The 23,213-nt window shown below is 50.5% G+C and overlaps 1 protein-coding gene across 1 annotated transcript in view; it reads left to right on the forward strand.

Annotated features, from left to right (window-relative positions):
• The first annotated feature begins 3,986 nt into the window (after window positions 1-3,986).
• Window positions 3,987-23,213, forward strand: part of SEC14L5 (SEC14 like lipid binding 5) — a 54,815-nt gene continuing 35,588 nt past the window's right edge. Inside the window, exon 1 of the mRNA XM_012448244.3 lies at window positions 3,987-4,756. Coding sequence (XP_012303667.1) covers window positions 4,694-4,756 — 63 coding nt within the window. The 5' untranslated portion in view covers window positions 3,987-4,693. The remainder of the gene's footprint in view (window positions 4,757-23,213) is intronic.

Genomic DNA, 23,213 nt, shown 5'->3' on the forward strand with positions numbered 1-23,213 from the left:
CCAGGCTGGTCTTAAACTCCTGACCTCACGTGATCCACCTGCCTCAACCTCCCAAAGTGTTGGGATTATAGGCGTGAGCCACTGTGCCCAGCCCAATTTGCTACAATAAAATTAAGCTGGGGACCTTACCCTGCCTGCTGCATCCTCTCCCTCTTCAGAGCCATCGCAGGGCCCCTTATGTATTCCAGGGCCCAGATCAGGGTCTGGATCCTGGGTCCTGCCACTTCTAACACCCTCTTTAACCTCCATTCTTAGTGTCACACTGAGCCATCCAACTCAGGACACTCCCAGCCGGATGCCTTCCAGGAATATCTGCCTTGGGATTGGGTCCAGTGTTTTACTCAGACAAATGCATCAGTAATGGCTGAATCTTCTCTGGCAGTGGCCTGCCTGCTGGGAAGACATTCAGAGACATTGGGTGGTTTCTGGGCTTCCCAAAAGCCACCTCCTCACAAGGCAGCTTTGGCAGGGCCATTGTGGCAGGACAGGTGGGATGCAGATAGAGGCTGAAGATCCTGCCCTGGGACTGTCTTCACACCTAGCACCCCTGGGGGAACCAGCCCACCCTTGTGGCGCCTTCTTGTCCTGGGGCCAGGGTGCCTGGAGAGCTTGCAGTTCAGGGCTTCCCTGAAATCACATCTTCCCTGAGCGTCAGCAGCAGCTCTGGGAGAATAAGTCACTGGAGAACCAGAGTCCTGGGTTTGAGTTTCTTACTAGCTGTGTGGCCTGGGTCAAGTTACCCAGTCTCTCTGTGCCTTAGTTTCATTGCATGTAAAATGAGGATTAAAATAATTTTGACTGTATGTGGTTTTTAATTGAGATGAAAGCCATGTGACATAAAATTAACCATTTTAATATGTACAATTCAGTGGTATGTGCGTTTGCAATGTTGTGCAATCACCACCTCTATCAAATTCCAAGACATTTTAATTGCTCTGGTATTGCTTTGAGGATTAACTGCATTTGAGTTTGTAAAGATTTGGAATGGTGCCAGGTATACTAAGTGCCAATGGAGTGTCAGTAAGTGGTAGGAATAATTAGTAGAACAGTGTTAATAATAGGTAACTGGCCCCGGTTGCGGTGGCTCATGCCTGTAATCCCAGCACTGTGGGAGGCTGATGCGGGTGGATCACCTGAGCTCAGAAGCTAGAGACCAGCCTGGCCAACATGGCGAAATCCTGTCTCTACTAAAAATACAAAAATTAGCTGGGCGTGGTGGTACATGCCTGTAATCCCAGCTAGTCAGGAGGCTGAGGCAGGAGAATTGCTTGAACCCAGGAGGTGGAGATTGCAGTGAACCGAGATTGCACCACTGCACTCCAGCCTGGACAATGGAGCGAGACTCCATCTAAAAAAAAAAAAAAGGTAGCCGGAGTGAGTGGTGGTTGTATTATTAATTCCCTTCCCTGGGGCTGGAGGAGGAGAGAGTGAGGTTCTCACTCCCCACCAGTCCCCAGTTTCCACTTTGAGCTCTGTGTACCCACAGGGCTGTCACACCTCTGTCTCCCACGCAGAGTCATTGTCCTCCCTCAATGTTGGTCAGCAGGAGAGGCGGACTTAACGCCTTTGGTGCTGGTCACACCAAGGCGTTAGTGTTAACGTTCACTTTGTTCCGTGGTGATGCCTGGGCACAGGTGGGCATTTCCTGGATGATCCTGGGTTAGAGGAGTCATCCCTGGATCCTATGTCCCCCAGCTGCTCACCCTTGTGCTTACTCCAGGAGCCATGGACTATCATTTGCTGCCACCTTGTGACAGGGATGGAAACTTTGTGTCCCATTTCCATCCTTGATAACCTTAGCCAACAGAGTACTGGGCACCCGCTGTCTGCCTGCCAGGTCCCCAGTAAGACCCTTGCCAACATGCAGGCAGGTGAATAAGGCAGCCATGGCCCCTGCCTTCAGGGAGCTCCCAGTTTCCTGAGAGAGACCGCCAGGAACCCACAGATAGATAAAACGAATAAACACAATGATGGAAATGTGATGCAGGCTAGGAAGGAAAGAGAGGTGGTTTTCACTGGGTGCAACGGCATATTTGAAACATATCAGGGGTTGTCCATCTCCCTCGCCACCTCTGACTTCCCTCGCATGAAGGGGTGAATTCAGTCAGTGCTGGCACGTAGTAGGTGCTCAGTAAATGTTGAATGAGTGAATACATGGATGACAGTGCTGTTTAGAGCCAGCTTCTTGGCTCTCGTAGGCCAAACAGTTGAGGAGCAGCAAGGCAGGATCTCTGGGAAGAAGGTTGGTCCCCTGGAAGTCCTGGGAGGGCTCCAAGGGGTTAAGTGTGAGCTAAAACGGGCGTGAAGGGCAAATGTCGCTCTCCCAAGGGAGGCCTCAGGGCTCCCTGCTTGTTTGTTGGTTGGTTGGTTTATTTAGAGGAGAGTTTTGCTTTGTTGCACAGGCTGGAGGGCGGTGGCCAGGTAACAGCTCTGCAGTTAGGAACTTCTGGGCTCAAGGTATCCTCCTGCCTCAGCCTCTTGAGTAGCTGGGACCACCGGCACGCGCCAGCACACCTGGCTAATTTTTTTTTTTTTTTTGAGATTGAGTTTCATTCTTGTTGCCCAGGCTGGAGTGCAGTGGCGTGGTCTCAGCTCACTGCAACCTCCGCTTCCCTGGTTCAAGCCATTCTCCTGTCTCAGCCTCCCAGGTAGCTGGGATTACAGGTGCACACCACCATGCTCAGCTATTTCTTTTTTGTATTTTTAGTAGAGACGGGATTTCACCTTGTTGGCCAGGCTGGTCTCGAACTCCTGACCTCAGGTGATCTGTTCACCTTGAGCCTCCCGAAGTGTTGGGATTACAGGCATGAGCCACCGCGCCCAGCATACTTAAAAAAAAAAATTTTTTTTTTGTAGGGATGGGGTCTTGCTATGTTACCCAGGCTGGTCTCCAACTCCTGGGCTGAAGCGATCCTCCTGCTTCAGCCTCCCAAAGTGTTGGGATCACAGGCATGAGCCACCACGCCTGGCCTCTTCCCTGTTTTTAATTGTCCTCTCTCTCCTCTGGCTTCTTGAGGCCCTTCCCTACTTATTTTTCTCTCCTTATCATTTTTCACCCCCTCACACATCAAATGTTTTGCCTTATTGTCTGTCTCCTCACCGGAATATAAACTCCACCAGGGTTTGCATTCGTGGTGTTGCTCACCGGCAGCTGTCCAGCTCCTGGACCCGGCGCTGTGAAGGTGTGCAGAGTGAGCGAAGGTGTCTGCGCGGGGCGTGGGTTGGGGACAGGTGGAGGAGCCGGTCAAACCGAGGTGCAGCGGGGTGAGGGAGAGGTTAATTTGAGCAAGGAAAGACGTAAACTGTGCTAATCAACAAATGTAAACAGTACTAAGAGGGGCAGGTCGGCCCGGATGCAGGATCCGCTTAGGGACAGAGCTAGATTGTCGGGGGTCTTCCTAGGGCCATACCATTCCCGAAGCCGACTGCCTTAGGGGCGGGGCCACTGCAGGGGGCGGGGGCTTCCTGAGGTGTGACCAATCTGCAGAAAGGGCTGGGATACGGGCGTGGTCAAGCAAGAGACAAGTAAAATAAGGGGCGGGGATAGAACCAGGGTGGAGTAAGTCTGGGGCGGGGCCAGAGTGAGGCGGGACCAGTCAGGGGGCAGGGCAAACCTGGGCGGGGCCATGGCCGGGGCGTGGGCGGGTCCAGACCAGGGGCGGGGCCAGGCCGGGATCTCTGCTGTCCCGGGTGCTGGAACGCTCTCGTCCAGGAAGGTCTCGCTCCCTCCCCTCCTGCCCTCCCCGTCTGTCCAAGTCGCAGGGTACTCAAGGCGGGACGCCCCAGGCTAGGGAGCCGCGATCGGGCCCCGCCCCAGGCGCTGCGCTCCGGGCCAGGCGGCCGCGAGAGCCCGGGCGCGCTCCGCTCCCCAGCCCGGCGGGCTTCCAGGGCCCTGCCCCTAGGCTGCGTTCCCGAAGGCTCCCGAGGGCGAGGGTGAGCAAAGCTGCGGGAACCTGTGTGTGTGCATGTGTGTGCGAGTGTCTCTACGTGTGTGTACGTGTGTATGCATGTGCGCACGGGTGTGTGCACACCGGGGGGAATTGTGTGTGTGGAGTTGGGCAGGTGTGTGTTTCAGGGAGCTGGATGTGTGTGCAAAGTTGGAGGCGTGAGCAAGGGCAGTCCCGTGTGGGAGGAGAACCTGTGTGTGTGCATGTGTGTGGCAGAGACAGTTGCCTGTGAAATGTGGTGAAGGGTGTGTGTGTAGTCAGCTTGTCTGGGAGGAAAATGGGAGGGCAGGTGCAAAGAGACTTGGGGGTGGGCTGTAGACCAGGACGTCTGTGACAAGCTGCGGGGTGCATGCGTGAAGAGAACCGTGGGAGTGTAAGAACTGCAAACGTGTGTGTGTGTCTGTGTGGGTGGCAGTGAGGCTTCTGGGGGCTCTCAGTTTGAAGGCGTGGGGGGTAGAGGAAAGTTTGGAGGTGCCGATTGCTTTTGGTAGGCTGAGCGTGGTCTGGGGCCATGGCTAATGGCAGAGGAGCTGTTGGGGCCTGGCCTGGAATAATTTGGGGATCGTATCAGCCGTCTCACTTTGAAGTCTGGGGAGCTGTGTGGGTGGGACCAGGGGCTGCCCTCTTACTTGGTGGGTGATATCCCTGCTTCCCTCCAGGGGAGCTGCGATCTCATCAGTCACCCCTCGCCCCAGGCTCTGTGCGCACCCCTGCCTGGTGGCTTCCGTTGGTGCTCCGGCGTGAACATGGTGCAGAGATACCAGTCTCCTGTCCGAGTCTACAAGTACCCATTTGAGCTGGTCATGGCGGTGAGTGACTCCTGATTCTTGGGCCTCCCACGTGACAGTTGGAGGGACTTGAGATCAGCTATGGCAGGAGGAAGACAGAGCTCCTTAGACTCCCAGATCAGAAGGAATTATTGCGCTACTCAGCTGACCTGGTGGGTTTAACTTCTAACCAGTGGCCCCTCTATCCCACCATCCTATCCTTGGCACAGTGACCAAAACACAAGATCTTTCTTCCTTCCCCTTGTTGAAGTTGATCTGCTCCCTTACTTTAGACTCTCCTGACAGAAAACAAAGGTATCAGGGGCCAAGCCACTGCCATCATTTCATGTAATGGCATAATCACAGTGATAAATGGAATGGTGGTAGTGATGACAGCAGCCGTTCATTGAATGTTTACAGCACTGTCTTTACAAATGATGTTTCTTCCAATTCCCAATAGCTGTTATTATTCATATTTCACCTCCATGAAACTGAGGCTTGGACAGGTGAAGGGATGATGGCAAGTTCTGTAGCTAGGAAGAGGTAGTCAGGGGGCTCAGATGCCCGCAGAGCAGATTCTAGAACCTCACATTTAACCACAGCGCCCTCCTTCTGCTCACAGACCCTCTTCCCTCCCCTTCAAGGAAGCTGACACCAGGAGGAGAGAGGGAGTGGGAGGGCAGGTTTGCTCTGTGTTGCGCAGCAAGTCAGCTGGATGCCTAGAATTGGCTGCCAGGTCCTTGGCCTCCTGGATCTTTGCACCCTGGGGCAGGAGCTGGAGACAGGTGGACATGGGATTCCTTCTTGGCTCCATCCCTCTGCCTCTCGGAGGTTCACTTCCCTGTTCCATAACATGGGGGCAATGCTGTGAGGTTGTGAGGAGGAGTAAATGAGATAATTCTTCGTGCTCCTGGCTGTGTGTTGGGCACTCAGTAGAAGCTCACAAAATATGCTGTCCCTGTTATTACACCGAAGTCTTGTAAATTAATGTATTGAAAGTGTAAGAAACACTAGAATCCACCTCCGTCTGTCCCACCCCAGCACAGACTGCTTAACCCCGGCCTTCTATCCAGGGACTTTGATATCTCTTGGTGGCTGTGTGTCCCGTCTTATTCTAAGAATCTACATGCATGTATGTTTATTGTCACACAGAGGATTTAAAAGCATCATTCAAATCATCCATTTACAGTGTGCTGTTAAAGGCAGATGGTTCTAGGACAGCAAAGAGGCAGGAACTGGTGTGGGGTCATATTCTAGCTCCCCGACTGACTAGCTGAGTGACTGTGGGGCAAGTCACTTCACCTCCACGAGCCTCCACTCCCCATCTCTAAAATGGGAATCTCCTGGCTTCCAAATCCTGGTGTCATGCGGTGGATTACATGAATCAATGTGTATAAAGCTCCTGGTACAGGGCTGATGCAGATCAAATGCTCACTGAGATCCAGCTATGATTATTACTGCTTTTGTCTGTGGCTGTGTGACTTTGCTTCTGTGTAATGGAAATGGAACACCAGGGGATGGTGAAGTGATCTGGGGACGTGGATTCGGAAGCTTGAGGGCTCCGCTGTGCTCTGCCATGCCTTCTCTGGCTGTGTATCTTTAGAAAGCTGCTGAACTTTTCTGAGCCCATTTCTTTTTATTTTGTGACTGATTCTCATTCTATCGGCCAGGCTGGAGTGCAGCAGCGCGATCTTGGCTCACTGCAACCTCCGCCTCCCGTGTTCAGGCGATTCTCCTGCCTCAGACCTCGTCTCTCCTAAAAATACTAAGTTAGCTGGGAGTGGTGTAGTGCACCTGTAATCTCAGCTACTCAGGAGACTGAGGCAGGAGAATCACTTGAACCCAGGAGGTGGAGGTTTCAGGGAGCCAAGATCATGGTACTGTATTCCAGCCTGGGTGAAGAGTGAAACTCCATCTCAAAAAAAAAAAAAAAAAAAAGAAAGAAAAGAAAAGAAAAGAAAAAAATCTTTATTATCTGTACTTAATTTAAATTATTTGTATTTTTCAAAGGGAGTGCACAACCATGTCATCCTGTCTTCCATAGAGTCCTTGTCTGTGAAATGATCCCAAGCCACAGCAACGCTGACAACAAAGCCACTTTGCCGACTGTTGACAAAACATTACTGTCCCCAAAATAGCTGCATAACTCAACATAGCTTGCACACTGTGGAGGCACAGAAGGGGTTTTCTGTACTTAATGTTCGTCTTTGTTTCTCAGTTAAACACTTGCCCTCAGTGTGGGTCAGATGCTGGGGAAGTTTCAGATGACCTCAGCTATTTTCACTGCATCCAAGTGACCAGAAAAGCTGGCCTTTCAGTTTTTCTAACAAAACTGACTTCAGAATCAAAATGCCCCTTGCTTCTTCAAAAGTCCAGTGACAGTGACACAAAGGACTGAAACTGGGCTTTGAGGAATTGGTTACAAAATTGCTAGACCTGGCTTTAAAATTTTTTTTAAATTAATACTTTCACTTCAAAAATTTATCTAGTCAAATGAATGGACATCTCTCTCCAAATCCCTTCACATGAAATTTGCTTCCAAAGGGAAGGATTCTAGGGGATCTTTCCTCCCTCAACTTTTTTTTTTTTTTTTAAGACGAAATCTCGCTCTGTGACCCAGGCTGGAGTGCAGCAGTGCGATCTTGGCTGACTGCAACCTCCACCTTCTGGGTTCAAGCAATTCTCCTGCCTCACCCTCCTGAGTAGCTGGGGTTACAGGCATGTGCCACCACACTCGACTAATTTTTGTATTTTTGTGTTTTTGGTAGAGGCAGCATTTCACCATGTTGGCCAGGCTAGTCTCGAACTCCTGACTTCAAGCAATCTGCCCATCTTGGCCTCCCAAAGTGCTGGGATTACAGCCATGAGCCACTGCACCTGGCCTTTGCTACTTTTTTTTTCTTTCTTTTTGAGACAGGGTCTTTCTCTGTTGCCCAGGTTGGAGTGCAGTAGTGCAATCATGGGTCACCATAGCCTTGACCTCCTGGCCTCAAGCCATCCTCCTGCCTTAGCCTCCAGAGTAGCTGGGTGCACAGGCATGCACCACCGTGCCTGGCTAATTTTTACATTTTTATATATCAAAAGTTATATATACATTTATAGAAATGAGGTCTCACTCTGTTGCCCAGGCTGGTCTTGAACTTCTGGGCTCAAGTGATCTCCCACCTTGGCCTCTCAAAGTGCTGGAATTACAGGCACGAGTCACCACACCCAGCCTTCCTTTCTTTCTTGACAGCATTCTATATCATTGGATTCAAAACAGTGAGCTTTTATTATCTTGGTAAACAGAAAAAAAACAATTAAGACAATGGAGGCAGCTGGAGTATCCAGTGTTGAAGAGGGTCCGTCAGTCCTTTGAATGCCCAGGTCCCAGAAGGTGTGTGGGTGGCGGTGTCTTGTGGAGACTCTTGCATAGAGGAAGCAAAGGCTGTGTCTTAGGCTGTGGGGTCAGGTCACCTGGGTCCCAAAGGCCATGCTCTGTCCAGGCTATTGTGAGTCGAACCTAGGTTATCTGTCTCTTTTCCCAAGTGGGTGGTGGTTAAGAACCAGACCCACCAGGCTCTATCTCTGCCCCAGGCCTCGGCACATTCCTCAATTCTTCTTCTTCTTCTTTTTTTTTTGAGACAGAATCTCGCTCTGTCACCTAGGCTGGAGTTCAATGGCATGGTCTTGGTTCACTGCAACATCCACCTCCCAGGTTCAAGCAATTCTCCTGCCTCAGCCTCCTGAGTAGCTGGGACTACAGGTGCCCACCACCATGCCCGGCTAAATTTTTGTGTTTTTGTAAAGATGGGGTTTCACCATGTTGGCTAGGCTGGTCTCAAACCGCTGTCCTCAGGTGATCCACCCGCCTCGGTCTCCCAAAGTGGTAGGATTACAGGCCTGAGCCACTGCACCTGGCCCCAGACACTGTTCTGAGTCCATTCGCTTGTTAACTCCTCGTAGCCGCCCCGTGAGATGAGTTCTGTGGGTAGCCTATTCGACAGAGGAAGAGACTAAGGATGAGAGGCTTATTCAAGCCTCCAAAGCAAGCATGTAGCAGGCAGGGACTCAACTTCTGGCAGTTTGGCTCCAGAATTTATACTCCCAACTATGAGCTCAACCGTTTCTCAGAGCTGGATGAAGGATCTGAGGTCACTGGGGTGGCATCTGGGCCAAGTGTGTGGTCCAGGGGGCAGAGGCAGTTATCATCAGCATGCCTTTACCCCTTCAGAACCCTGCAAAGGAGAACACAGTGCAACCCCACAGACCCTGGCCCCTGGTACACCAGCCAAGCCTGGGAGCCTTTATAATGCTACCTGTGGCCAGCCCTTTAGGCCAGCTCAGAGGCAGGTCGATTACAGCAGCCAGATCTGTAGCAGAAGAGGGAAACTGAGGCTCAGCAAGGTCCAGGACACTGTCCATCAGTGACCAGTGTTCGTGGTCCCACCGAGCCACAAACCGGGTAACTTAGAAGAATGTCAGTGTATTGCTTCACTGTTCTGGACGCCAGAAGCCTGAAGTCAAGGAGTCAGGAGGACCACGCTCCCTCTGGAGGGTCTAGGAGGGGATCTGCTCCTGGCCTCTCTCACTCCCAGCCTCAGATCGTTCCTTGACATGGGGCAGCATAACTCTAGTCTTCACACAGTCACTCACTGTGTCCAGATTTCCCTTTTTATAAGGACACCAGTTATACTAGATTTATAAGGACACTCTGATAACCTCGCTTTAACTTGATTACTTCTAAAGACCATATCTCCAAATAAGGTCACATTCACAGGCACCAGGGGTTAGAACTTCAACATATCAATTTTAGGGGATACATTTCAGAGCTGGGATTTGAACTTAGGGAATCTGATCCTACCTACAGTCAGAGCCCACAGCCGGACTCTTCAGATTCTGGCTCCAACTTTCTTTCTTTCCCCCATCCCCCATTTTTTTTTAACTTTTATTTTTTATCAAAGTCTTGCTCTGGTCACCCAGGCTGGAGTGTAATGGCACAATCTCGGCTCATCGCAGCCTCCACCTCCCAGAGTCAAGCGATTCTCCCATCTCAGCCTCTCAAGTAGCTGAGATTACAGGCGTGAGCCACCACCCCTGGCTAGTTTTTTGTATTTTTAGTAGAGGTTTCACCATGTTGGCCAGGCTGGTCTCCAACTCCTGACCTCAAGTGACCCACCCACCTCGGCCTCCCAAAGTGCTGTGATTATAGATGTGACCATACCTGGCCTCCTTCCTTCCTTTCTTCTTCCCTTCCCTCCCCTCCCCTCCCCTCTCCCCTCTCCTCCTGTCCCCTCCCTTTCCCTTCCCTTCCTTTCTTTTCCCTTCCCTTCCTTACATTTATTTCCTTTCTCCCTCCCTCCTTCCTTCCCTTCCTCCCTCTATTTTATTTTATTTTGGAGACAGGGGCTTGCTCTGTCACCCAAGCTGGAGTGCAGTGGTATAATCATGGATTACTGCAGGCTTGACCTCCCAGGGTCAGGCGATTCTGAAAAGTGAGACCACAGGTGTTTGCCACCACACCTGGCCAAGTTTTTGTTGTTGTTGTTGGGATGAAGTTCCACTCTTGTTGCCTAGGCTGGAGTGCAATGGCACGATCTCAGTCTTGGCTCACCACAACGTCCACCTCCCGGGTTCAAGCGATTCTCCTGCCTCAGCTTCCCGAGTAGCTGGGATTACAGGCATGCACCACCATGCCCGGCTAATTTTTTATTTTCAGTAGAGATGGGGTTTCTCCATGTTGGTTGGGCTGGTCTCAAATGCCTGATCTCAGATGATCCGCCCACTTCTGTCTCCCAAAGTGCTAGGATTATAGGCATGAGCCACGGTGCTTGGCCACATCTGGCTAATTTTAAAAAACATTTTTGTAGAGATGAGCTCTCCCTATGTTGCCCAGGCTAGTCTGACATTCCTCAGCTCAAGCCATCCTCCTGCCTTGGCCTCCGAAAGCATTGGGACAGACCTGAGCCACTGTGCCTGGCCTTGACTTTCCGAAAACATTTGTGCGCCACCAGCAGTACCGTGGCTTTAGGAATGACCTGGTCCCTTTTTGTCCGGCCACTGTCTAGGTGTCCCCGTGGGGCCCCAAAGCCTAGTTGCTTCAGGTCATCTTTGTTTTACAAACCTAAATTAGGAAGATGACTTGGAGTAGAATTTCCCAAGCAAAAGGCTTTTCCTGTGGAGGAAGGATTATGGAAGTGAAGTCTGTCCTTCAGCAATTAAGGTCAAAATATTTAGACACGGCCTTGTTGTATTGATAAACAGCTTGTAATTTAGCCAATGCATTATTAATAAGAAGTAGCTTGTGAAGGAAAATTCTGTGGCTTAGGCCAAAAGCAGTTACAGTTGGATTCGTTGTTATGGACGTAGTTTTAACAAAGCAGCAGGGGCCTTATTTAAATGAGTTTAAATTAGCTCCCTGGAGCCAGTCATCTGATCCTGTTGCTAACAGATTAAGGCAGGCAATGTTTTCTACCTTGAATGTTGCTCTGATGTGGGCTGGTGGAACAGAGGTGATCCTCTGCCCTGCAAAGTGTCTTCTGATCTCAGAGGGCCCTGAAATAAACGTAAGGCCCTCATTCATTCATTTCTGTGTGCATTTATTTATACATTCATGCATGTGTGCGTTCCACAAATATTTTTTGAGTTTCTGCTGTGTGCCAAAGTCTGTGGTAGATGGATTCCCTAGAACTTTTTTTTTCTCCAGTGTTTGAGGCTCAAATGTGCACTGATCTAGTAATATATATATATATATTTTTTGAAACAGAGTCTTGCTCTGTCACCCAGGTTGGAGTGCAGTGGCGTAATCTCAGCTCACTGCAACCTCCACCTCCTGGGTTCAAGTGATTCTTCTGTCTCAGCATCTGGAGTAGTTGGGACTTCAGGCACATACAACCACATCTGGCTAATTTTTGTATTTTTAGTAGAGATGGGGGTTTTACCATATTGGTCAGGCTGGTCTCAAACTCCTGACCTTGTGATCTGCTGGCCTTGGCCTCCCAAAGATTACAGGTGTGAGCCAATTCGCCCAGCCTTTTTTTTTTTTTTTTGGGACAGAGTCTTGCTCTGTTGCCCAGGCTGGAGTGCAATGGTGTGATCTTGGCTCACTGCAACGTCTGCCTCCTGGGTTCAAGCAATTCTCCTGTCTCAGCCTCCGAGTAGCTGTGATTACAGGTACTCACCACCATGCCTGGCTAATTTTTGTATTTTTAGTAGAGACGGGGTTTCACAATGTTGGTCAGGCTGGTCTTGAACTCTTGACCTCAGATGATCTGCCCATCTTGGCCTCCCAAAGTGCTGGGATTACAGGCATGAGTCCCCGTGCCTGGCCTGAGTTGGTACTTTTTGAAATGCTTCGTTCATTCTGTTCATTTGTTTCCTTGTTTACATGGAATTTGCTTGTTTACTTGTTTATATGGGTATTTTTCATTAAGGGAAGCCCTAGGAAGTCAAGGCTATGTCTGTCTTGTCTTGTTCATATGGTTCTTTTTCTTTCTTTCTTTCTTTTTTTTTTTTGAGCGAGGTCTCAGGTTGTCACCTAGGCTGGGGTGCAGTGCCGTGATCACAGCTCACTGCAGCCTCAACCTTGCAGGCTCAAGCGATCCTCCCACCGCAGCCCCCCAAGTAGCTAGAAGTACAGGCATGCACAAGCATGCTAGGCTAATGTTTGTATCTTTTGTAGAGACAGGTTTTTACCATGTTGCCCAGGCTGGTCTTGAACTGCTGAGCCCAAGTGAACTGCCTGCCTCCCAAAGTGTTGGGATTACAGGCTTGAGCCACTGCACCTGGCCCATGTAGTTCTTTGGATGTGGTTCCTGCCCTAAGGCAACACCCAGCATAGTCTTGTGGGGTGAGGGGTTGACAGGCAAATGCCATGTAGAACTATTTGTAATGGGGAAGAACAGGGCATTTTAGGAACACAAAGAAGAACCCACTGGAAGCCATGGAAAGGTCATTTGAACTAGCCAGGCTGAGAATTGCGGGGAAGCAGGGAGTGGGGAGGTGGGGGGTGTTGGGGAGGATGTAGCCTCTGCAAAGGCCAACGGGGCAGAACTTGTCTCTCCAAGAACTGAACTAGCTCAACTGGAGCCCAGTACATGTTAGAAAGTGGCTGGTAGCGTCGTCAGGGAGCAGGAAGCAGAGGTGTTGGAGGTCCGGAGGCACTCCTGAGACACTTGGAAAATTTAAAATAGCGTTTCCCCTCTGAGCAAGATCCTGACATACCCTGTAAATGTCAAGCTGCTCTGGGCTGGCCTTGCTAAGTCATCCACCCTTCCGGAGCCATCAGGGGCACCAGCTGATCCTGAGAGTCCCTGGGCCCTGCTCCTGACGTGTGGTTGAGACTCCGCAGAGGGTTTGTGTGCACATGGGTGGCACGGGCTGACGTTCTCCCAGTGCTGGAGAGGCCAGGTGTTCCGAGGGTGAGTCCTCATGTGGAGGGGACACAGCTTCCCCGCTTAAAGGTATATCCAATTGTGCAGAAGCAGGAAACCAGTAAGAACTAGACCCCAACTGACTGCCTCCTGTTGCAGCCACAGGATAGGGAGCTTATTAAAAACAGGCAAAACTGGCAGGGGGCAGTGGCTCATGCCTATAATCTTAGCACTTTGAGAGGCCAAGGCAGGAGGTTTGTTTAAGTCCAGGAGTTTGAGGTGAGCCTGGGCAACGTAGTGAGACCTTGTCTCTACAAAAAATTAAAATAACCAGGCGTGATGGCTCACGCCTGTAATCCCAGCACTTTGGGAGGCTGGGGTGGGCAGGTCATCTAAGATCAAGAGTTTGAGACCAGCCTGACCAACATGGAGGAACTCCATTTCTACTGAAAATACAAAATTAGCTGGGCTTGGTGGTGCATGCCTGTAATCTCAGCTACTCATGAGGCTGAGGCAGGAGAACCGCTTGAATCCGGGAGGTAGAGGTTGCAGTGAGCCAAGATTGTGCCATTGCACTACAGCCTGGGCAATAAGAGTGAAACTCTGTCTTAAAAAAGTATATTAGCTGGGCATGGTGGTGTGTGCCTGTAACTCCAGCTACTTGGGAGGCTGAGGCAGGAGCATCCATGGAGCCCAGGAGGTCGAGGCTGCAGGGAGCTGTGATCTTGCCACTGTACTCCAGCCTGGGTGACAAAGCAGGACGTTGTCTCAAAAACAAACAAACAAAAAACAAACAAACAACAATAACAACAACAAAAACAGGCAAAACTCTCCCTCTCCAGCTTTGTTGATGGCTGATTCATTGTTCAATCCCTGTGGATGAACCCTGTTCTGAAAACTGAGGGGGAGTTACTCATTTATTCACCTGCCCAGTAAGTATCTTCCAGAACCTAGCTCTCTGAAGGTAGAGCTTTGTGCTGTGCACCTGCTGATGTCCCCTGGTAGTGTAGATGTAGATCCACTCACTCTGAGACTAGGGAGACCAGTACTTATGTGACTTAATCTCCCAGGAATACGTAGAAAGATGGTTCCATTTTCCTATTTTATTTTCCTGGCACCTGGGCATTCACTCATTCCTTCCTTCTTTCATTCATTTGACAAATATTGGCTGAACATCGACAATGTCCCGGGTGTTGTATGAGGTGCCAGGGAATTCAGTGGTAAATGAAACCTACATAGAGACGGTGGCGTTGAGACTGTAAACAAACAAACACAGACATAACGTCCTATTCCAAACCATGACAGATGCTTCTGGTAGGGCTGCAGACCATCTAGTGGGTGGCTTATTCTTTTTTTTTTTTTTTTAATTGTCCAGGCTGCAGTGCAGTGGTGCAATTAGAGCTCACTGCCTCAACCTCCTGGGTTCGAGTGATTCTCCCACCTCAGCCACCCGAATAGCTGGGACTACAGGTGCCACTGAACCCGGCTAATTTTAAAAGATTTTGTAGAGATGGGAGTCTTGCTGTGTTGCCCAGGCTTGTCTCAAACTCCTGGCTTCAGGTGATTCTCTTGCTTTGGCCTCCCACGTGCTAGGATTCGAGGTGTGAGCCACTGCACCTGGCCTCACTCTGTATTTTTTTTTGTGATAAAATACATGTAAACAAAACTTACCATTTTAACCATCTTAGGTGGCTTTTTAGCTCCAGGGACATCTGGAGCTGCAATGATGGATTATCTACAACAGTCATCTCAGGGCTTCTGGAACAGTGACAGCTTCGTTCTGCCAGGCCCACTTCCCCTCATCAGCTGGGATGACACTGCTGCCATTGGGGTGGCTGATGACCCATTCAGCAGCTCTAGTTGAGCACCCCTACCAAGAGTTGGGGGGTCTACCTTATGACACAGTATTCAGAAGTAAAAAAGAAGGAAGCACTGATGCATGTATTTATTTATTTATTTATTTACTAAAAATACGATTTCTTGTATTTTCAGTAAAAATGGGATTTCACCATGTTGGCCAGGATGGTCTTGAACTCCTGACCTCAAATAATACTCCTGCCTCAGCCTCCCAAAGTCCTGGGAGGATGGCTGAGTAGTATTCCATGGTGTATATATATGACGGATGGGCTGAAAACATGGTGCTGAGTGAGAGAGGTCAGATGCAGAAGGCTATGTCTTATATGATTTCTTTCTTTTCTTTTCTTTCTTTCTTTCCTTTCTCTCTCTCTCCTCTCTCTCTCTCTCTCTCTCTCTGTCTCTGAGACAGAGTCTCCCTCTGTCACCCAGGTTGGAGTGCAGTGGCACAATATCAGCTCACTGCAGCCTCTGCCGGGTTCAAGCAATTCTCCTGCCTCAACTTCTTGAGTAACTGGGACTACAGGTGTGCGCTGCCAGGCCCAGCTAATTTTTTTTGTATTTTTAGTAGAGTTGGGTTTTGTCATGTTGGCCAGCATGGTTTTGATCTCCTGACCTCATGATCTGCCCCACCTCAGCCTCCCAAAGTACTGGGATTACAGGTATGAGTCACCACACCCAGCCTTTTTTTTTTTTTAAATAGAGTCGTTCTCTGTTGTCCAGTCTGAAGTGCAGTGGTGCAGTCTTGATCACTGCAACCTCTACCTCCCAGGTTCAAATGTTTGTTGTGCCTCAGCCTCCCGAGTAGCTGGGACTGCAGGCACATGCCACCATGCCCAGCTAATTTTTTTGTATTTTTAGTAGAGATGGGGTTTCACCATGTTGACCAGGCTGGTCTCAAACTCCTGACTTGCAGTGATCCACCTGCCTAGGCCTCCCAAAGTGCTGGGATTACAGGTATGAGCCACCACACCCAGCCCCCTGTATTTCAATTTTTTAAAAAAGAGTTGGGGAAGGTGAGTAGATTGATAACCCTTCTATCCCGTGGTCCGCTAGACTTGCAGGGGGAAGGAAGGGGTAATAGGGAGCTTCCTGAAGAGTATGACAGGAGACGGGTGCACCTTACTCAGTGGCTGCATGGTGTCCAGGGCCCCAAATCATGCCTGTAGAATAAAGAAGGGAAGGTAGAGCATCAGGCTGGAAGGTGTTGGTGCAGTTTGGATATTCTTTCTGCATTCTTTTTTTTTTTTTTTTTTGAGATGGAGTCTTACTCTATTGCCCAAGCTGGAGTCCTGGCTCACTGCAATGTCTGCCTCCCAGGCTAGGTTCAAACAATTCTGCTGCCTCAGCCTCCTGAGTAGCTGGGACTACAGGCACGTGCCATCACGCCTGGATAATTTTTTGTGTTTTTATTAGAGACAGGGTTTCACTGTGTTAGCCAGAATGGTTTTGATCTCCTGACCTCATGGTCCTCCTGCCTAGGCCTCCCAAAGGGCTGGGATTACAGGAGTGAGCCACTGCACCTGGCCTTCTTTCTGCATTCTTACTGGAAGTTTTGTGGTAAGTAGCATTTCAGCTTCCTTTGAACTTGGATGAGGAAGAGCAGGAAGGAAGGAAGGAGGGGAGGAGGGATCTTCTGTCAAATGATTAGCAGAAATAGCTTTTCTGTGCTTTATTGAATCTCACTCATTTTTAAAATTAAAATTTATTTAACAAATGGTGATGTAGAATGAAGCATGTGCCAGGCACTGCTCTATGCACATCACACAAGCTAAGTCCTTTCTTCCTCTGACAAGTAGTAAGGTAGCTACTTTTCTTACTCCCCCTTTTACACACAAGCAAATTAAGGAACTGAGAGCTTCACATCTTGTTCACACAGCTGATGAGAGGCAGAGCAGAGATCCCAATCCAGGCCCCAGAGCCCACTCTCTTAACAACGGTGCTATGCTGTTGTTCATTCATTCATCCTATAAATGTCCACTGAGTGTCGACTATGTGCTAGGCATTTTGCAAAGCACTGCAAATTCAGGGATGTCAGGGGCTGATGACCTTATGTCAGCAGTTGTGATGCATGAAGGAATGAAACAGGCCCAACTGAGTGCTAGTTGGGAGATTGTATGATTATTCCTCTTTACAGATGAGAGAGGGGGTTACCCAGCCTGGAATCGGGCAAGTCTGGGTGGGAATTCAGGGCTACCCAGCTCCAGCCTCCCATCTCAACACAGTAATTGTGTCAATGTCGATTCTGCAGGATGGGGACCCCACGGGAGACGGCCCTGCCTGGTACCTGCCCGGTCCCTGCCCACCCCACCATGGCCTCGCAGCTGTGGCCTCTGGGCTTTGGACCATCTCCTTTTCTGAGCAATCAGCCTTGGATGTCCTCTCCAGTCACCTGGCAGAAAGGCTGTAACCAAATCCTTCTGTGGCCTTGTGTCCCTGAGAGTGCCAAACCATGTGTTTGTTTAGCAGAGAGAGGCTCTGGTCTCATTCATGGGTGGCTAGGCCAATTGTGGGGACAGGAGCTGGCAGCTGAGGCTCTTAGGCAGGGACAAAACTGGTGTGTGAGCAGGTTTCCAACACAGAAAGCTTCCGCGAGCTATTTGATCCTGTAGGACCCTGGGAGGTACCACAGGCACGGGGGCTGGGGCCCGTTTGGTCTCTGCCAGGGCCTCTCCCAGGGCAGGGTGCCCGGGTCCCACAGTTTCTTAAGGGTCACAGCAATGTCTAACAAGAAAGGAAAATAAATACAAATACATGTAATAATTCTAGAATACAAAAAGAAACCTGCAGGCCCAGGCGTGGTGGCTTACACCTGTAATCCTAGCACTTTGGAAGGGTGAGGTAGGCAGGTCAGTTGAGGTCAGAGTTTGAGATCAGCCTGGCCAACATGGTGAAAACCCATTTCTACTCAAAACACATAAATTAGCTGGGTACGGTGGTGGGTGTCTGTAATCCCACTTACTCAGGAGGCTGAGGCAGGATAATCACTTGAACCCAAGAGCTGGAGGTTGCATTGAGCTGAGATGGTGCCTTTGCACTCCATGCTAGGCAAAAGAGTGAGAATCCATCTCAAAAAAAAAAAAAGAAAGAAACTTGCAGAGTTAAAATGAACAAATACTGAATTAAATGCCTACAAAAGCCATTTCATGCCAGGCTGTCATCTGGATGTCAGCTGTGATGAGGTCATGTATATGTAAGCCAGGGAAGGTCGATGCAGTTCACTGTGTGCAATGTGATTGCCGTGGGTACGGCCCAGGACCTGCAAAGGCATCACAACCTTCCTGCAAGGAGAGGTGCTCTATGACCTTCTGGGGCTCCCTGGTCCCTTCTAGGTAAGGTCCCTATCCACTTGGCAGGCATTTGAATTTTATTCAGTGTTTTATTTAGTTTAATTTAATTTAATTTATTATTATTATTATTATTATTTTCGAGATGGAGTCTCACTCTGTTGCCAGGCTGGAGTACAGTGGCTCAATTTCGGCTCACTGCAACCTTCGCCTCCCGGGTTCAAGTGATTGTCCTCCCTCAGCGTCCTGAGTAGCTGGGACTACAGGCGCATGTAACCACACTTGGCTAATTTTTTGTATGTTTAGTAGAGACGGGGTTTCACCACGTTGTCCAGGATGGTCTCGATCTCCTGACCTCATGATCCGCCTGCCTCAGCCTCCCAAAGTGCTGGGATTACAGGTGTGAGACACCACGCCCAGCTCTATTATTACTGTTATTTTTGGGATGGAGTCTCTGTTGCCCAGGCTGCAGTGCAGTGGCACTATTTCGGCTCACTGCAACCTCCTCCTCCCAGGTTCAAGCAATTCTTATGCCTTAGCCTCCTGAGTAGCTGGGATTACAGGTGTGCACCACCATGCTTGCCTAATTTTTTTGTATTTTTAGCAGAGATGGGGTTTCATCATGTTGACCAGGCTGATCTTGAACTCCTGACCTCAAGTGATCTGCCTGCCTCGGCCTCCCAAAATGCTGGGATTATAGGTGTGAGCCACCGTGCACGGCCTTTATTTTATTTCTTAAAGAAACAAGTTCTTGCTCTGTTACCCAGGCTGGGGTGCAGTGGCATAATCATAGCTCACTGAAGCCTTGACCTCCTGGGCTCAAGCAATTCTCCCGCCTCAGCCACCCGAGTAGCTGGGACTACAGGTGTGTGCCACAACACTCGGGTAATTTTCTTATTTTATGTAGAGATGAGGTCTCATTATTTTGCCCAGGCTGGTTTCGAACTCCAGGGCTCAAACAATCCTCCCGCTTTGGCATCCCAAAATGCTGGGATTACAGGTGTGAGCCACTGCACCCGACCTCAGCCAGTGTATATTAAATATCTTCTCCAAGTCAGAGGCAGGTAGGGGATGTCCTGGCAAAGAGGCTAGACCCTCAGAGGTGCCTTTGGTCAAGCTGGGGAGAGAGACACATTTTCAAACACATGGGGGACTGTGCCAGAAACAGGGGCAGAGGAGGGTCAGAACCGGGTTGAACGTGAATTGAGAGGACGAACCAGGCTTCCCTCCTGTGTGGGAGTGACTTGGGTGTAGGGCCGTCCTTCAGAGGTCAAGGCGCTGTTTGGTTCTAGAAGCAACACAATGCACCACCTCCCTGGTCTGACTGCGAGGGGGTCAAATCGCAGCTTGATCCCTCACAAGCTGTGTGATGACAGGCAAGTGACTCAAAGTCTCTAAGCTTCATCTGTCAAATGGGGAGCATGAGTGCTACCTACTTCTTGGGGAGCAGCACGTGGTGAGCAGTGAGCCCAGCACTTGCCTCAGCTGTTGCCGTTACTGCAACGATGATTAGGCTTGGGCAGCTGAAAACTGTCCAAATGTGTCCTCTTGGCAGTCATCACATCTTTTGGTCATTCAAAATTAGAGGAAAGTTTTCTGCCCCACCGGCCACCTGCTATAAACATTTACCCCAGGAGAAGGCAAGGCAGTTCTCCCAGAGCCTGGAGGTGAGGCATTGATTGTCCCTGGAGAGCCCCGGGACTGGGAGGAGCTGCTTTTCTTGCTCCTGTGCTCATTTTTGCTGAGGAGGATGAGATTTGAAAGCAGCAGGTGGAATGGGAGGCTGGTTTCTGCTGAGGTCCCTCCATCTTCCCTGCATCCCCTTCTCTGCCATACAGGGAGGTGAACCTCATTCTCATGCCCCACCGACCCCATCCTCAGCCCACCCCAATGCTTACTTCTCCAGGTCCCTGGCTTCTTGAGTTGCAGGCCAGTAGGACTCTGCGTTTCCAAACCACCGACGCTTGTGAAGCAGCCAGAGACTCTGAGGCAGGACAGGGTGGTTCAGGATTGGTGTCTGGGGCAGACAGGCTCACGCGCCAATCCCACCACCCACTGGCCATGTGCTGCTGGGCGAGTCATTCTGTCTTCCTAAGCTTCAACTTGCTCATCTGTAAAAAGGGCAAATACTAGTTCCCATCTCACCAGGGTCTTGTGAGGATGAAGCGAGGCAGTTAACACTTTAGAAAGTTCTTAATGGCCAGGCACAGTGACTCACTCCTGTAATCCCAGCACTTTGGGAGGCCAAGGCGGGTGGATCACCTGAGATCGGGAGTTCGAGACCAGCCTGACCAATATGGAGAAACCCTGTCTCTACCAAAAATACAAAATTAGCCAGGCATGGTGGCACATGCCTGTAGTCCCAGTTACTTGGGAGGCTGAGGCAGGGTAATTGCTTGAACCCAGGAGGCGGAGGTTGTGGGGAGCTGAGATTGCACCATTGCATGCCAGCCTGGGCAATAAGAGCAAAACTCCATTTCCAAAAAAAAAAAAAAACAAAAAAAAGAAAGAAAGTCCTTAACAACAGTGTCCAACAATCATGAAAGTCCTCTGATGTTGGATAACTGGCTCTGGGATGGATGCCTTCCAGAGGGAGCTCAGCTCGGGGGTCCTCCCAAAACATGTGACTCTGTCACTGGAGCAGCCACTGCCTACTGGGAGAAGCACCTTCCTTTCCTTTAGAAGTCAGAGAAAGTCGTGGCCAAGCCAACCAGCCCCCCTCCCCTGCGCCTGTTATCTGTGGGCTCCAGACCAGGCCTTTGGAGCAAGAGGTTTGTTAGGATGGGAAGTGAGTCAGGAACCCTGGCTCTTGATTGGCTGCATGTGCTAAGTCTGCAGCTTTATCTCCTCCCTGACCCACTCCTTGGGGCTGTTTGGGCCGACGGCAAATGCGTGTTATTTTCTTCTTTGCCGGTTAGCATTGTTACCCTGAGGGTGTGCCGAGGACCAAGCCAGCCACAGGTATGAGGTTGTGCTTTGGAAAAGCAGGCGATCCTCCTTCTCAAGTCTCCTGTTACAAGGCCCGGTAAATGCTCTCAAAGAAATAAAAGGGTAAAAGGATGGAGAACTGAGGAAGAGGCAGTCGTGCATAGGAGGGGCAGGGAAGGTGTCCCAGGAAGAAGAAGGACTAGCATGGATGAGGCCCTGAAGCCTGAGCATCTCCTTGGCCCCAGTCCAGGCCTCCTACCCCTCCGGAAAGCCCCGTGACTCATGGCACCCGTCCCCTTCACTGTCAAGGAAATTGATCAGTGTTCTAAGCATCCGGAACAGCAAGTGCAAAGGCCCCATGTCAGGGACACGCTTGATGTATCATTCTAAACACATAAGGCTGGTGTGGCTGGAGCTGGTGAGGGGGCTGGGATGGGAGGTAGGTGGGTGGGGCAGATCACAGAGAGCCTGGGGACCACCATAAAAATTGCAGGGTATATTCTCAGCATCAAGGCCTATTTTTTTTTTTTTTTTGAGATGAAGTCTCGCTCTGTCACCCAGGCTGGAGTGCAGGGGCGTGTTCTCTGCTCACTGCAACCTCTGTCTCCTGGGTTCAAGCAATCCTCCCACCTCAGCCTCCTGAGTAGCTGGGATTAAAGGCATGCACCACCATGCCTGGCTAATTTTTTTGTATTTTTAGTAGACATGGGGTTTCACCATCTTGGTCAGGCTGGTCTCGAACTCTTGACCTCAAGTGATCTACCCACCTTGGCCTCCCCAAGTGCTGGGATTACAGGCGTGAGCCACTGCGCCCGGCCTCCTCAAGGCCTGTTCTGAGTATATTGTCCCTGGAAACCATTTGGTCCAAGGAACAGAAGGGAGACTGAGTAGTGGAAGGAAGGGGAGAAGCTCGGGGTGGTGTGGCCGCTGCCTGGCAGGAGCTGAAGGACAGAGGGTGGAAAAGGAAGGAGAAGATGTGACCGAAAGGCCTGGGAAAACAATGCCTGGCTCTGTTTCTGAGCTGCCCACTAGAACAAACCCAGCTTCTCAGCAAGCGCTTCCTGGAGGGAGTGGGGGCTGGGCTCCACTGGGATTCAAATCCAGGTTCACCATCCCATGCTGTGTGACTTTGGGTAAATTTGTGAGCCTCTCTGGGCAAGTACATGAGACATATATGATTTTTCCAAATAATGAAACAGCGATGCCTCACTGGAAGGATGTGGAGCTGGGCTTCCAACCAGGTGGCCTGAACCCCTCCAGCCTCCACTGGCTTTGCTCTGTGCCCTGTCCTCCTTGGGGAGATGATTTCCTCTGAAAGTGGGTACAGTGTGGCTGAGATCTATAGGGCAGACACAGTTCTCAGGGGGTCTCCCTTGCCAGCCCACTGAGTCCAGACCCCAGGAGCCCCATGGTGCATTCTCTAGGGGAATGAGGCCTCCCTATTCCAAAGCTGATGTGTTTGTCCCAGCACCCAACTTGGAGATAAGTCAGGGGACAGCTCTGTCCTTCTGGCCCTGGTGGAGGACAGGCTGGACGGCCTTGCCTGACCTGGGGTGATACCAAGGGCTCCTGGGCACGTATCCGTTTCTTCCTCGGCCCCCCCTCCCCCTGCCTCTTTTCTTGGGAGCCAGGAGGGAAGGTGGAGGAGGTGCCAGTCCTCAGACGCCGGCACTATTTTTGGAGTGTGCGTTGATCTCAATTCCGGGGCACGTGGGCTTGACAGGTGCTAGGAGCACACCCCGCTGGAATAAGGAATAAGGTTAGCCACAGACGCTGGAGTACGCCCCCACCACCCTGACCCTGACCCTTCTAGAACTGGGCATGGACTCTTGCCCTCCCTGAGCTCAGGTTCATGGGCTTCCAGCCCCTCCAGCTACCTTCACCCAGCTCTGCAGCCCCGCCTGGGAGGAACTCCGCCCTCACAGAAGCAAGCAGCCCCAGCACAGAGCCTGGGGCTGACCTGAAGTGGCCCCAAGGACAGTGAGGGCCCCTTCCCTTTGAAGGGCACAGTGGCATGGAATGCAGCTTAACCTCCTGTGCTCGTGGCCAAATCCTGTCTGAGACACACGGAGAGGTCGT

The sequence above is a fragment of the Aotus nancymaae genome, unplaced genomic scaffold (assembly GCF_030222135.1).
Source record: "Aotus nancymaae isolate 86718 unplaced genomic scaffold, 86718_ANA_hifiasm-v0.15.2.pri h1tg000049l, whole genome shotgun sequence".
NCBI classification, from domain to species: Eukaryota; Metazoa; Chordata; class Mammalia; order Primates; family Aotidae; genus Aotus; species Aotus nancymaae.